The sequence below is a fragment of the Catharus ustulatus genome, chromosome 1 (genome assembly GCF_009819885.2).
Source record: "Catharus ustulatus isolate bCatUst1 chromosome 1, bCatUst1.pri.v2, whole genome shotgun sequence".
Lineage (NCBI taxonomy): Eukaryota > Metazoa > Chordata > Aves > Passeriformes > Turdidae > Catharus > Catharus ustulatus.
The window spans coordinates 155,336,859-155,352,791 of NC_046221.1; the positions used below are offsets into that span (position 1 = coordinate 155,336,859).

Genomic DNA, 15,933 nt, shown 5'->3' on the forward strand with positions numbered 1-15,933 from the left:
ATAGCAGGTATCCCTTTATGACTTCACAGAGCTGCATTTTTGTACAATATGTCCTTGGCATGGTCCTAAAATATCCCCAAGGATCTGATGAAAATTAGGCTTTCCTAATTACAATTAGATGAATCTTGAAGCTCTAAAAATACTGATGGACACAGTAATAGAGAGTTTTGAATTACTTCAGTGATGTTCTTTATAAATAACTTTAATTCTAGTTGGATTATATAAAAATTATTATAAATATTAGCAGTGAAAAAGATAATTTTGGTTTTGTTTTGTTTTCACATTGTTACTTCCTAACTTGCATCAGATACAGAGCTAAAAAAACCCTAATTATTTAACTGAATAAACTTCTAAATAATACAAGATAAGAATTGACAGTATATGATGCCGAATTCTGACAAATCACAGTACTGTTACATGTTATTGAAATGTGGATTAATGAAAGAAAGTGAATTATTTAAATATTATTAAAGTCAATAAGCAGAAATGTTTTATACATAGGACTAAAAATGTTGCACCAGAGCTTAATTTCTCTGTTAAAATAATGGAGCATTAACTTCAATGATACTGGCAGTGTCAGCACCTTTAACTCTTGTCATGGGTTCCTAATACAGTGAAAAAAAAAAAGGAAACAAAAATACTTAAAAGTATCAGCAAAAGTACACTTTAACCAGTACAGGTAGTTAAAAAGTGAGTGCAAATTCTGAAATACAGGAGGAAAGCTTCTGTGACCTGTATAGTATTGTATGTCAGACTAAGATCTAGGCATTCATGTGCAGTAATGAAAGTGTGGTGATGGTTTGACCATTATTGACATTTCAGTGATCTGACCCAGCCCTGGCTGGCTGCAATCCTTATGGAATGCCGAGTAAATCCATCTTCTTGTTTTCAGCACCCTCGTCCCATGTACATGCCTTGCATCTGGAAATGCCTTTAACCAATAGTCTCAAGTTACCCAAAGGGAATAGTAAAAAAAAGAGGTCTTCCACATCAGTGAGCTCTGAAGGGACAGAGACACAGTGCTCTGTGCCCATAAAGGAGAAATGTTTTGAGAGTCTGAAGGAGAAAATATTAAAGAACGTGATTGAGAAGGACAAGCATTCAGAAGTTGGTAAACTACAATACTTTTTGTTTCCAGTGTTTAGACAATAAAATATTTGTAAAATGACATTTAAAATAATTGTATTGTTTGTATGTTTCTTATTGTTGTGTGCCCTTAGGATTTCTAACAGTCTAATGACTTTTACCAGAAATTAGGTCAGCAACCAGAGATTGGCCTTATGTGATATTCTTCAATTTGCAGGTGCAGCTAGAATGGAAAGAAAAGGAAAACTGGAAGAGAAAAGTTCTTCAACATATGGTATGTAGAGAGCAGTATTATTTTTATGAAAAAAAGAAAAATTTTCTAATGCTGTCTTTGAAGGGCAAATGTAAAAGCATAAAATATTTCCTGGCCCGAGCTGCATTTTTTGTTTGTTAAGGTCTTTAAAACAATTTTTGTGCATATGACAGGTTTGTAACGTAAGGATAATTATAAGGTAAAATGAAAGTGCCCATAGCAATGAGTTTGAAGGATCTTAAAGTACCTATGAGATGCCTGCTGGCTCTGGTTTTTTATTTGATTGGGGATTTTTTTTAGTAGAATGAGAATACTGGCTATTTAATTGTACTGTCAGATTTGAGGTTGGAGGAGCAAATAAGGGTTAATACAGATTGAGAGGACTCTGTTTTATCCTGTGTTCAAAATAATATAAATTATTAGAGACTGGCTAGAATTCAGAAGTGATTCTACCTTGTTTATCCAGGAGTATCTCTAAGAAGATAAGACTGCTCCAGTTTGTGTGCAGGGAACAATCCTGGCTTTGAGGCTTTTTTTTTTTTGTAACAAGTTGATTTGCTTGTTATTTGTCTCACTGCTGATAACTTAAAAAATTATTGTGGAGTGAAAATGTGGGATGTATTTTGTCTGGGGAGAATTAACAAGATAAAAAGAATTTTTCAGAGTCAAATTGTTTGTCCTCGTGTGTATACCAGCAGTGGTTAGAAGTGAACTGCAGCGTAAAAAATGTGTCAAATTCGAGTGAGAATCGGTTTTCTGTGAGGATGCCACTGTACAGTGCAGAGTGCTGACAGCAGCAGCAGATTTGTGATACTGAAATTTCCTTCAGATGTGTTTCTGTAGGCCTAATATGTGCTTTTAGGACAATGTGATCTTTATAATTGGGAATTTCACATTTGTGAAAGCTTTTTCTCATGCCCAAATCTTCTTGTTATAAACTGTAAGTAAAATTAAAGTTATAAGCTATTTATGTGATATTATGTACTTTTTGTACATTGCTGTATTTTTTATGCCTTGATATCTTATTTGGAAATACTTAAAATGATATAATATTATTTGTCAAGTGAGATTTCTTGGAACTGTTATACCAGCAGTTAATAAGAGGTGTGTCCAAGAGTGCAAGTAAATTAACTGAATCATTTTGATCTGAGTAGACAACTAGAGCACTTGATTTTGAATGCCTTGTTTAGGTGAAGCTGCTTTGAATTGTTTAATTTTTATTTCAGGTAAAAAGAAAGAAAAAGAAAAGGAGAAAAAAGAGAAGAAAGAAAAAGATCATAAACCAAAACAGAAAAAGAAGAAGAAAAAAAAGAAGAAATCAAAACAGCATGGTAAGTTCAATTTATATCTTTTTAAAGTAAGTAAAACCGCCCAATATATTTCTAGCATTAGATAGTAAAACTTGTTTTAAACAATATGAATGTAAAATTTCAGAAATGTCCAAGAAGAAGTTTTAACCTTAAATATGAAAAGGACACTTGGGACTTTTTTCTGTGCATTTATAGCTTGTCTCTCTCTGTGTGATAGACACACATTTCCCAGACGTTTTTTCTTCCTCAAAAACATATGCTTGTTGTTTTCATCTCTTTAAATTCTTCATTTGAAGCTCTGTGTACATGGCATACCTATTTTGCTTGGACATTAAAATTATTCTAGTGTCGAGTTTGTTGTTACATTTCAGTGGTTGGCTGTATGCAGTTCACCCCTCTTTAACAATTCATCCTGCACAGCTGAGGTTGGCATCTCTGTTATAAGAGCCTTGTGTGTTGCCTTTACAAATGGGGATTATATTTTTTGGATTATGTGTTTCTCTGTCCAAAATTTGTGCTATAACATGAAAATGCTTCCAGATCATGCAGTGCTTTAGTGTGAATTGCAATATTGCAGGTTTTGTCTACTTCATCATCTTTATAGTGGAGTAATATAATTTTACACTATAAACTTCAATTGCATATTTTACTTAAAAATCATTGGGAGCTTCTTACTTGCACTGGGAAGGCATCTATGTATTTGGAAGAAGATACTGATAAATGCTAGGTATATGCCCAGTATTGTTCTTTGGTTTTATCTTCTTGTGGTGATAAGGTGGTTTGTTGTGTCTGGGTTGGGTATGGTTTGGTTTGTTTTGGTTTGGGTTTTGTTTGTTTTGTTTAGGTTTATTTGTTTGTTTTCATCTTTGATCTTTTTGCCAGCTTGTCTAGAAAGTTGGCAGAAGTATCATAATTAGGTTCCAGTTTCTAGGAATCTTATCCAGTGTTTGTAAATATCAGAAGAAAATATGCCCAATGCCTCAACAAATAGAAATCTTAAATCCAGATGCAAAAAGCAGTGTAAAACTTGAGCATTTTCTTCTTTGCAAATTCATCTTGTGAAAATTTGGGTTTAACAATCCAGAGGTATTCAATTTGGGCTTTTTTTTAACTGGGGAAAAATTAAAAATACTCTGGTGGATTCTGACTCTGGTGTGACCCTGAAAACGCCCATCTGTCAAAAGAAACAGGACTCTCTCTCCAGGACTAGGTCACTCCACCCCAGATGTGGACAAAAGTGTGAGGGTGTGAGGCATGCTCCTTTTGTTTGAAGTGAAATTGAGGCATCTTGGACAAGAAGAGGGAACAGGTACATTGTGTGCCCCAGGTAAGTTTTGAACAAGGCTTTAAGAAAAAACAAAAAACCCAGCAAAGACTGGTTTTGTGCTCTTAGTCTGTGTGTAATTTACTGATTGTATAAAATCCATGTGTAGCAGAAAGTAGGCAATGCCTGTTATCTATGCTGCTCTGTTGCAGTGAGGTTGAAAGCCAGTGCAGCTTGAAGTAATCAACTCAGCTGCTCCTTGAGTTCACTACAGTGAGTACACTTGGGAAATGCTGGAAATGCTTTGGACAGAGACAGTAAAGAGGAAAGTTACTTCATGGAAGGTGATCTAGGAGAGAAGGATATTTAGGAGCCCATAGCAGGAAAACTGTAGTGATAGGTGGGAGCAGGAATGCTTCCTACAGAAGGATGGAAGTGCAGTAATCTTATTACATGCTTATATTTGAAATACTGGTTTTTAAGAGTAGTAAAAGGGTAGCTACTCTAATTACTAATTGAAGCCATGGGCATGCTCAGGTGGGTCCAGTGGAAGGCCATGGTGATGATCATAGGGCTGGAGGACTTCCCCTATGAGGAGAGGCTGAGAACCTGTTTAGGCTCTCTTATACAAAAGAGAATGCTGGGGAAAGACCTTATAGCAGGCTTCTAGTACGTACAGGAGACCTACAGAAAGGACTGGGAGGGACTCCTTAATAGAGAGTGTAGTGATAGGGCAAGGGGTAGCAGTTTTAAACTGAAAGAGGGTAGATCTAGATTAGATTAGATTAGATTAGATATTCAGAAGAAATTTGTTTCTGTGTGGTTGGTGAGCCACTGAAATGGGTTGCCCAGAGATGATGTGGATGTCACATCCTGGGAACTGTTGAAGGCCAGGTTGGATGGACCTCTGAAAAACGTGGTCTACTGGAAGTGGGGGGAAACAGGATGATCTTTAAGGTCCCTTCCAACCCTTACTGTTCAGTGATTTGCAATTACATGGCTTTCCTAGGACAATCTCTCCAGTCATTATGATTAGGGACAGGCTTGCAAAAGTGTTTCTTGAGACTGCTGCAAGTTACAGGAAGTTAGTTTGTTAGAGGAAAAGATACAATGCTGATTCAAGATAAATGCCAGTACCACTGCATGACCAGCAGGCAGAAGCACGTGATGTTGTCTGTGCTTTTGTGTGTGCTATAGCAGTCTCATCTGGATCTGCTCTCTGGCTGAACAGGAAGATAATACAGGGATGTATAAATAAGTACAGTGGGGATTTCTGCAACAGGTGGGCTCAGACACTGTCTGCCCTGTAGCTCCTCTTGATCCCAGTCTTTCCAATTCCTGTGCCTGCAGATATGAACTCATGGGGCAGCAGCCCCACTGCAGTACAGAGAATCTCACTTCCATGTGCATTCCCACATGGTCCCAGTGTTGGCCAGGACTCCCCGGATCCCCAGAACTGGCTCATGCAGACCCACTGACCCCTTGCTCCCAGGCCATTTCATCTGCTCCTCAGCTGGTCCAGCTTGATCCATGCAAGCAATCAGACACTTGGACTGGCTGCATGAGCTCATGGGCCTCTGTGACCAGAGATCCCTGGCATGGGGCTGGTGCTGTTGTCACTGCAGTCTGAGTGCTAGCACTGCAGACACATGGACCCTTCAACCTGCAGTGCTACTCCATTGCTGGCACACAGACTGTGTACTTGAACCCTGAATGGAGAGCCCCTTCCCCAGGTGAGAGATGGAAATGAAGTTTAATAAAAATTACAGAATAGTTGAGGTTGGAAGAGACCTCTGGAGGTGCAGTGGTCCAAACCCCTTGTCCTGGTTGCCCAGGATTATTATATCCAGAAAACTTTTCAATGGCTCCAAGGAGGGAGACTTACAACCTCTGCCAGCACAGACTGGATGCAGGGCATGGCCAGGCAAGTGTACTGACCACAAGACTTTATGCATATGTAGCTTTTTTATCCTGTTACTCCTGTGTTTTCCCCATAATTATTCTTCCCCAAATCATTTCAGGCCATCCATTTTCCCCACCTTTTTTAATTCCCTAAACATTTCATAGTAAGTCACTTGCAAACCCTGAATTATTTTCCCCCACATCCCATAGTGTCTCCCCCTGGCAACCCCCCTGGGCTGCAACTGCCCTTAAGTCCAGAAGATGATCCTGAGAGCTGCTGTAGGTAACACAACCTGGGTTTTGTGCATGGATAATGGAGGTGATGGCACTGCTGGGAAAGTCTCAGAGGGGCCTGGCCAGGGGATGTTTGTTGTTTGCCTGCTCATCCTTCTCCTTTGAGCCTGTGCATGTATACTCTCCTGGGATGCTCTCTAGCCCAACCCAGGACCTGTTGGCCCATTCATGTCTCGTGGGATGGGCCTGGGAACATCCAAAGACAATTTCCTTTGGCTCCCTGTGCTCCTCTGCAGGGGTGCAGACAAGTTTTTGTCACTTAATCTGGTAAGGTCATCTAGGTAGCAGGGCTGGTAGTGCTGCAAACAGACTTAAGGCAAAAGAGAGAGTCTCCAGCAGCATCTCTGAGGATAGCAGGTGGTGCAGGATGAGATGTGGAAAAAAGAAGACTGCATAATATTGTGGGGAAAATTACCCCTCTGTACATTCAGAGATGGCAGATTTACAGTTGCTGATGCTTATCTATCAAACTTGATTATGGGTCTTACTGGAAATTTTAAAATAAAATGTTAGGAAGAGCTTTTGTCATTTCTTATTTACAGTTTCATCATCCTGATACCTCAGCATTGATATTCTTTGCTTCTCAACATAAATGCTGCAGTACAATCTATACATTTTTTTTTTTTGGCATTTGTTATAAATTTTACTTTTGTAAGAGTGACTTCTTTTCTTTTAACTTTCCAGATTACTCGGATTATGAAGACAGTTCTGTTGAATTCCTGGACAGGTGCTCCTCTCCCTTAACGCGCTCCTCGGGCAGCTCTCTGACGTTGCGCAGTATGTTCTCAGAGAAGAACACTTCCTACCAGTATCCAAGAGCTATCCTGTCTGTTGACCTTAGTGGAGAAAGTAGGTTGAATGAACAACAAATTTCAGTTTATGGGTTTAATTTGTTAAGAAAGACAGTTTTAAAGGAAATAATTTAGTTTATGTTTGGGATTGTAGCTATAAATACGGTGTCTGACTTAACCTTGGTCTGTTTAAACCAAAATGCTTACACTCCTCATACTGCTCTACATTGTACTTGCTTTGATTAAGAGTTGCTACTCTGCATCTGAGGAGAGCACATTAAAGGCACTTTGCAGGATTCATCTTGAAATCTCATATACCAGCAGTGTGTTTGAGAGCGGTTTTTTGGCTGATGCAGATTAAGATTTTTACCTGTCAAAACTCTTTGTACTTCTTTGAATTACCATGTCTCTCCACACACAGTTTCACATGTATTTATTTCTATTAGACCTTTCAGATGTGGAGTTCTTGGATGATTCTTCCACAGAGAGTTTGTTACTTAGTGGTGACGAATACAATCAGGATTTTGATTCAACTAACTTTGAAGAATCTCAGGATGAAGATGATGCTCTCAATGAAATTGTTAGATGCATTTGTGAACTTGATGAAGAAAATGGCTTTATGATTCAGGTAAAGAAATTTGATGTGTGGAGTTATATTTTTCATGTGAATGTTTTGCTTGTGAAGGTGCCCTTTTGATGTGTAACTGGAATTGTGTAGAGAGCTATACGTAAGTGAACAAGAACAAAATCTTTCTTTGTTCTGCACTTGGTTTGACTCTGTTCAGTGGATGCAGAGCTGTTTCTCCAGGATGGGGTTCCTCTAGCAATTTGATACATAGGACAAATTGCTAGATAACCTTTTTCTTTATAGCCAGCTGATAAATTTGGAATAAAGTATCCTCTGCTGTACACAAACCATTGCTTCTGTTCCCCAGACATTCTGATTATATGAACCCTCCTGGCTTTGCCCTTGTGCTTTGTAGTACCATTGTAGAAACCTCTCTGCTCACTGTAAATGTCCCTTCTCTGTGTGCAACATGTCTCCTGTGCAGACACTAAATACTGTCAGTACGGTGTGTTTCATCTTTAGAATAGCTCTTCTCACTCTGGATATCACTATCAGGTTTTAGAAACTGCTGAGGATTTACATCTTAGCTTGGTATAGATAAAAGGGAAGAAGAATATACCATGTCTGCACAGCTTTCAGGTGTTGATGGATTGCAACTCCTGCTGCTCATTACTTTGTACTCCAATGAGGAGAGAGCATTTCCCATCCATGAGTAATTTCAAGTCATTTTTTCTCAAGCAATTTATAATGCAGTGATTAAATCAGATGCAAAAAGCAGTAAGGAACAAGTCAGTTGTCAACAACTTTAAAAAGGTCGTGAACTTCCTGTGTTTTTTACCTCCATTCAAAATCAGGTTTGTATTCAACAAATACTGTTGTACAGTTCCTGTTGATAGCATGGAGCCCTTTAGTTGAGGTTTAAAGGAAACAAGTAGGGCTGTCATTTGTTAGTGGACCTGCTCTTCTGGAACTGACAGAGCCCTGGAAATGAGGGGCACACAGGCTGTCTCTGGGAGCAGACTAAAATGCTCTCTTGGAGGAACTGAGCAGGAGTTCAGCTGTGGTAACAATGTGGAAAAATGGACTGGTGTAAGAATCTTTGGAGACAGGAGGGGACGGTAGCTTAGGGACAGGAGGAAAGGTGACTTCAGAGTTTTGAACAGGTTGATGCTCAAAGGCATGTCAAAGCAAAGAGGAGAAATTTTCAACAGTGAGCCAGCAGGTATTTAAAACACTGGCAAGCACAGAGTTGAGAAAGGGAAATATCTTTACAAGGGGTAGTTTCCTGCCTGTTTTTGAAGTCCAGTGGCAGCCTGATTTTTCTTCATGCTTGTCTCACAGAGCAACCAGTTTGCTGTTCCTAGGCTCTCATGTCTTGCCACTTCTATTTTGCACTCTTATTCTCTTGTTTCTCCTCTTTCATTTTCTCTTAATTTTCTTTTTCTTTTAGATTTTCCATTGGTGCGATATTAAAAGCACATCTTTCTAGCGCACTGGAGAGATGCTTTGTAAATATAAATAATTAAACTGAAGAGTTTTCTACTTTTCACTGTTATGCTGTAATGTATTACATTATCTTTCTACTTTACTATAATATTATACTCCTGTCTGATGTTTCACTACTAAATATGTAGGTGCTAAAGTACTGAATGTTGTAATAAAATACTATTTAATATTGCATCTTCAGTTTCTTTTTTTTTTCCAGTCCAGAGTTTGTGGTTGAGGTAACTTTCAGATCTAGAGCTGTTTTTTTTACCTTGATGTCTTTGTCTACCCAAACACAAATTGCTCAACTAAAATAATCTTGCTCAAACCAGCTATTTAAGTTAAAGTGCTGTTCTCTGCATTTTGATGATACAAGAAGTAGCTTCTGAGTTTTAGCATCTACTTGTCTCAGTTTTAGTTTTTGCTTTTGTTGTTTTTTTTTTTCTGATGTCAGTGTGAAGAATGCTTGTGTTGGCAGCACAGTGTATGCATGGGACTGTTGGAGGACAGCATTCCAGAGCAGTACATCTGTTACATCTGCAGAGATCCACCAGGTATGGATAAACCACCTTTATCTGCAGCCCTGCTGGGGATTTTTGAGCAGACATGTTATGAATTTGCTTAAATTGTTCAAGCTTTGTCTGTTTTGTGTTACGTGTGATGCTTCTTTGGGGCAAGTGATTCTAAGTTTGGCTGTGAGCAGAAACTTAGTTTTATGTTAGTAACATCATGGTCAGCTATGCTAAATCTTATCCATGAACTCAGTTACCATTGTTTTACTTGTTGAAACCTAATTCCCCCCAAACCTTAGCACTTTTTTACGTCACTGTAGTCTGGAAAGCCTTTCTAAAGAAAGAATTTTTGTTAAGGGATCTGTTTTGCCAACACTTGGAATCACATTTGTTTATATTTTCTTAGAGGAAAAGGACTCAGTACCACAGTACACTCAAACTTGCTGTGAATGGCATTTCATAGTAATTGCAATTTTATAATGTTTACATTTGCCCAGAACTGTGTTAAAGTATGGAACTGAATATTTAAAATATGAAAAAATCTAGCACATCTTACAGTAAGCAATAGCGCACAAGCAGCATATGTTGAAATTCAGTTACTTAGGTCAAGTTTGTAAGAACTAGGAAAACCATTTAATTGTAAACTGATTGATTAGGTAGATGTTAATTTAAAATTATTCTGTGATAAACCCATTTTTCTTAAGAGTTATTTGGAGAAAAACTAAAGGATTTGGAAGTAAGTTTTTTGTATTTTCTTCTAACGATACAAATGCACATACCTGTCTTCTGGTGAAATATCCAGCACTCCAGCTGTTTCAAAAGGGCAATGAAACTACAACCTCAAATTTACTTTCATTCTAAATTTAAGAAGGGAAATATGAAAATTGTTTGCAGAGTTTTTATTAGCTATTTTTGAGATGAAATATTAGAGCTGGTTCCATATGCCCCAGTGTGAATCAAAACTGGTGGTAGAGAGTCTTGTCTGATAGTTCTGTGTGGTGTTTCTTTTAGCAGCCCAGCTTTTTCTTACTAAACCCAGCTAATTTGTCTTGTGCTCTTTCCCTGCACTGTATTAGGTACTTTGTTTTCCCCTGCTATGCAGAGTCTGTGTCCCTAATTTTTTATCTTCTCTCCCTTCCTAACCATTACTTCTTTTCTTTCTATGTCAGGAGAAAAAAGTCATTCTCAATGTCAGTATTTTAAAGTGTATTGGGATAATGGGCAAAAAGGAGATAGACAGGGTATTCTCCTGAAAGGTATGAAGGGCTTCCATCAACCCATTCTTTGTTCTGTCTATGATGATAGTATGATTTGAAATTGAGTGCAAGATATTTCTGTCAGTCCCTCTGGGTGCTTTTTAAGCAATAACATAGCAATAATTAGCATTATGCATTTCTAGTTTTGGGTGGGTGTTTTGGTTTTATTTTGTTATGGGGTTTTTTTATTTGTTTGGGTTTTTAGTAGTTATTTAGCTACTGTAGAAATGTTAGCCAAATACTCATTCTTGCTGGTGGGATTAAGACATAGCAGGGGAGGTGTGAGGCCCACATACATCAATCCCTCTCTAAGAAGTCTGGTGAAAGGCACCTCAGAGGGGAGTGTAAGAGCTCTACTGTCAAATAACTTTGAAATAGCTGCTTTTCCTTTTGAAAAATAAAGTTTACTCTGTAGAATGTTTAAAAGTTTAATGAGGGATAAAAAGGGACAATATCCAGCACTGGGGTGTTTGATAATCTGCCAAAAACACCTGATTAACTTAAAACAATGTTCTTAAAAACTTTTCCATTACACGGGTTAATGCATATTCATGAGAGTTTATACACAGTCAAACATTCCTGTGAGTTTAGAAGTTCCAAGAGTTCTTTTGCTTGGTTTTGACCTTTGACTTGTTTGCATGCTCTTCTTGAAGCTCTCTTCTGTTTGTACACTTCCTGATAACAGAGAGTCAGTAATTTTTTTCTCTTGGTGTCCTGTTTTTTGTCACTGTTATCATTCAGATAAGATAGTCCACAAATGTGAGAAACAGCATAGCTATTTCACACCATTATCTGAGTTAGTTACACAAATAAAAACATTTGAGCAGTGCATAGTTTCTATTTTAATACTATGCTATGGTTTAATATATAGTATATATATTTATCACACTACCATTTATATAAGCTATATGGTGCATACATAAACTGATGGATTATACTATGCCAAAAAGCAGTTAAAAGGGATTACAATTGTGCTGTATCAAAATCTTTGGGGTTAATAATAACTTGCAGAGGCTAATACATAAATGTGAAAGCTATATTGGCATTTATAAATCCTGAAGCCTTTTCCTGGCTTCTAATAAATAGATATTTACTTCAGTATTGAAGCAAAACATTTGTCTTTTAGAAACAAACTGGGTGTTTTGGATATGTCCGTATAAAATTCACTCTCTAACATTTCTCTAGGTAACTTAGGCTTTTTCTTTTTTTTTTTTTTAAAGAATAAGTTGCAGTACTTAGACAAATAAAGTACCAATGTAAATTGGTTTTTGTGGCTTTTTTTATTTTGATAACAGCGTAGATCTTAATATCCTATAGTTTGATTGCAAAGGTGATAAGATTTTAATTTCAAATGCTGTTTAGAGGGGACTTGAGGTTTCAGGCTAATTTGTTTTTCTCATAAGTTTTAAGACTTTCTTCTTAATCCATGAAAACTAAATTCTTATATATCAATATCAAAATCATGATTCATCCTCTCATGGATGTTAGGCAAGTACAGCACATAATTATAGCACTGTAATTGTAAGTATAATTCTGCTGTGGCTTTAGATGGCCCTCAATTTGTTTATTGCTTACCCCAGGACAGAGGTGGAGTGCCAAATATCTCTATGACAAAGACTGGCTAAACAATGGACATATGTGTGGATTATCATTTTTGAAAGAGAACTACTCTCATCTTAATGCCAAAAAGATCGTGTCAACACATCACCTGCTGGCAGATGTTTATGGGGTAACTGAAATACTGCATGGATTGCAGCTGAAGATTGGGATACTGAAGTAGGTATCACTCCAGGGTTTATTTTCCAGCTTTATATATTTTATATATATAAAATATATATTCAGGTAGCAGAGACTACCATTATTCCATATGCATTTTTCTCTCACAATGAAGTTCTTTCTTGTATAATATTTTAAATAATTCAAATGCAAGATGGGCAATAACCTCAGCTTCAGCAGGAGCTAGGTGTTCAGCACCCAAGCAGATTTGGTCTATTGGGATTATTGGTGCTTTTTTTGGTAAATTTTATGTTAAAAGGACATTCTAGATTATCTTAAATTGATGATTGACCTAGGAATACTTCATGTTTGATAATAATGCTTCTCAGTAGCTAAGATTTAGAATTGGATGTTTAATAGTTCAGTGCTCTAAGTGGTGTTCTCTATAATTTGCTTTTTTTCCTCCCCTTCATTGCAGAAATAAGCATCACCCAGATCTTCATCTCTGGGCTTATTCAGGGATGAGGAAAGAACAAGAACAAAGAACTGTTGGGGTAGAGAAAAAGTTAGTGACTTTGCAGGATGCTGTTAATCCAGCTGAAAGGACGTGTCATAGTCAAAATCATAAAGAACCACCCAGTATACCCCAGAAGATGGAAGAAACTTATATCACAAGTGAGCACAGTTACCAAAAACCACAGAGTTTTAGTCATGACTACAAAGCAGTCACTGACCCTATGAGCTCAGATGATGAAGACACAAGTAGCTTTGAGGAAGATCAGGAATATCACACAGAGAATAAAAACTGTTTACAGTATTTTAAAGATGGTGGCATGAATGAGCAGGTAAGTATCATTCTTCATCTGGGAAATTTTATTTGGAAAAGTATGTTTAATCTGATAAAACTGAAGTACATACGGATATTTAAATTTTTTTTTGCTGTAAATCAACATATTTGCCAAATAAGTCAGCCGAAATCACTAGAAGCAAACATGGATCACTGAAATAGTTCCAGGTGAAGTATGTTCATTTCTGCTGGTCTGTGAAATACAAGGTATGGTTTAAGGCATTGCCTATGCTAAAAAATTATTTTCAATCTAATGTTTTGCAAGAAAGGAAACCCTGTTCTTAAAATGCAGGGTCTTGGAACAGAACTTATGTGGTTTATGCAAGGTGAAGAAAATGGGTCAGGTTTCTCTTTTTCTTTCAGTTTGGTTATCTACATAGGATTTTTAAAATAGTATTTATTATTAGTACTGTATTCTTCTTTTAATAGCAGTGCTACCTATAATGCCATCCACAAGTAATGATTTACTAAACAACTAATTTCACCTTATGTGGCGACTACTTTTCATTCCTCTATATTAGATATTTCTTCTAATGAAACATTTTTAGTCAGGATTATATTTTACTGTTTAAACATCTCTTTCTCATTTTTACATTAATGGTTTGAATCCCTTATTTGGTGGAAAAGGTCTGAAATTTGTTAATCTGATTTTGGTGAACAGTTCTCTGAGCAGAAACCAAAGAGAACCAAACCTTTCTGTTTTCTACAAACCAGCTGTATGAGGATAAGTCATCCAACTCATCCCCCTTTTGAAGTACAGTTTCTGGTGTGGGAGAAATGAGTACGATGCATCTTTTTTCTTTTTAATTTTAGTTCTAAATGTGGCATGAAAGCTGTATGGTCTGAATGGGGATTTTTGTTTCCTCATTCTAATTAAAAATACCTGTTTCTGTGCTAAATTTGCTACATTGCACAACTATATTCAGATTTATAGTAATGAGACATGCAGCAGTGTCAGATACTCTTGCCTTCCAACAGTAGTTTAAGTCATCATTGTAAACAGTATAAATAGTATAAAGATATTTAGAATTAAAGGAAAATATACATGAGCAGTTAAACAAAACTAATATTTCCTTCAGAGATTCAAACATACATCGAAAAAGCGAAGTGCTCTGTTTGTCAGTGTCCCAAACATATCTGTTCTTGGTTTAAGAGTGTTCTTTCCTTTACGGACACCTTGATGACCTTTCCAGTCAGCCTTGATACTGAAATAAGGCCTTCTGCCCAAACATGATAGGCATGGAAAAGTTCTCCTTCATTTCTCCATAAACCTGTTTGCAGTTACCTTAAAATGACATTCAACGACCATTTTTAAATGATCTGACTTCTCTCTAAGGTGCCTTCTCTCCTCTCCTTGTCAAACTTTGATTGGGGCTTTGAATTTTCCTTTATACTATTCTTCAGAACCTTTTAATATTCTGGTTTTCCATATTGTTTTGTCTTACCCTGATCTACAGTTCTGTTGCAAACTTCCATTTCTCTTAGAAACAGTGTTTGGATTAACTGCTATCAAGTCCCTTTTTGGTCTATGAAGTATCTTTAAAATTGTGGTTTCCTTGATTTTGCTTCTGAAAGCACAAGCCATCACTCCCTGAGTATCTACATTGACCTCAGCTTAGAGGAGAACCTGTTGGATTTTGTAGGTTTTTTTCAAGGAGCCATTTGAATAAATATAGAGGTCATGAGAAGAAAGAAATCACATTTATGATGCTATTTAGATATTAACTTTGAAATTTTCTATAACTTACTGAGGCTGAAAGATGATTTTGGTTTTTGAATTATGGACTTGGATCCTTTTACTACAAGGGAACAATGGCATTCCTGTGGTTTTAGAGAGGAACTGAAAATTGTAAGGAATCGATAATTTCTTATTAATACTGGATTACTACCAGCTTGATTACTGAAAACACTGTGGAAACAAACCTGAAGGGATTTTAAATATCATAAAAGCATCAAAACTCTCATACCTTTCAAATAAAATCTATCTCTGATACATAATTTTAACTCCTTTAATGAACATTACAAATGTTAGCAACACTTGTCTGAGTTGCTAATAAAGTTGCCTGCAGGTCAGCCAGTGTTCTGTTTGTTTGGTTGGTGTTTTTTAATTGATTTTAAGTCTTAAAATGAAAGTTAGATTTTTTTTTTTTTAAGTGGTAACTTAAAATCCTTCCATTCCTATTTTCTTCTTTGCCTCTCTTCTCACTCTTCCTGCACTTGACTGGAGAAAAAAATATTTTAATAACAGGCATAACACCATTTTTTTCTTATGTATTGTGGAAAATTAGCTGAACTCTTCAGAGAAGTGTATTAACACAGTTAAAGTCATTCTTTGCTCTGATATTTGACATGAACTGATGCTGTGTGAGCACATGCGTCTGGCATTCTAGTTCTTAAAATGAAATCTTCAGTAGTGAAAGAACTTCACTGGATGTGAAGCCACAGTGGATATAAAATGGAAGCTGTTAATCCTGCTAATTAGCTGAGATGCTGAGCATTTTTAACTCATTACATCTGATCTACTTGCACTCAGTAGCTGAAACATCAAATACAGAAAGATTAGGAGCTCATGTATTATCTCTGGCATGCTTGGAAGGTAGGAATTGTATTGAAGAAGTCAATGTTCCTCAGGTGCTATGTTTGCATAAC

The 15,933-nt window shown here is 36.9% G+C and overlaps 1 protein-coding gene across 1 annotated transcript in view; it reads left to right on the forward strand.

Moving 5' to 3' along the window:
* The window catches only part of PHF20L1 (PHD finger protein 20 like 1), a 57,119-nt gene that overhangs the window by 33,766 nt on the left and 7,420 nt on the right, over positions 1-15,933 (forward strand). Inside the window, exons 13-20 of the mRNA XM_033072343.1 lie at positions 893-1,111; positions 1,304-1,360; positions 2,536-2,670; positions 6,794-6,958; positions 7,347-7,528; positions 9,408-9,507; positions 12,302-12,497; positions 12,916-13,282. Coding sequence (XP_032928234.1) covers positions 893-1,111; positions 1,304-1,360; positions 2,536-2,670; positions 6,794-6,958; positions 7,347-7,528; positions 9,408-9,507; positions 12,302-12,497; positions 12,916-13,282 — 1,421 coding nt within the window. The remainder of the gene's footprint in view (positions 1-892; positions 1,112-1,303; positions 1,361-2,535; positions 2,671-6,793; positions 6,959-7,346; positions 7,529-9,407; positions 9,508-12,301; positions 12,498-12,915; positions 13,283-15,933) is intronic.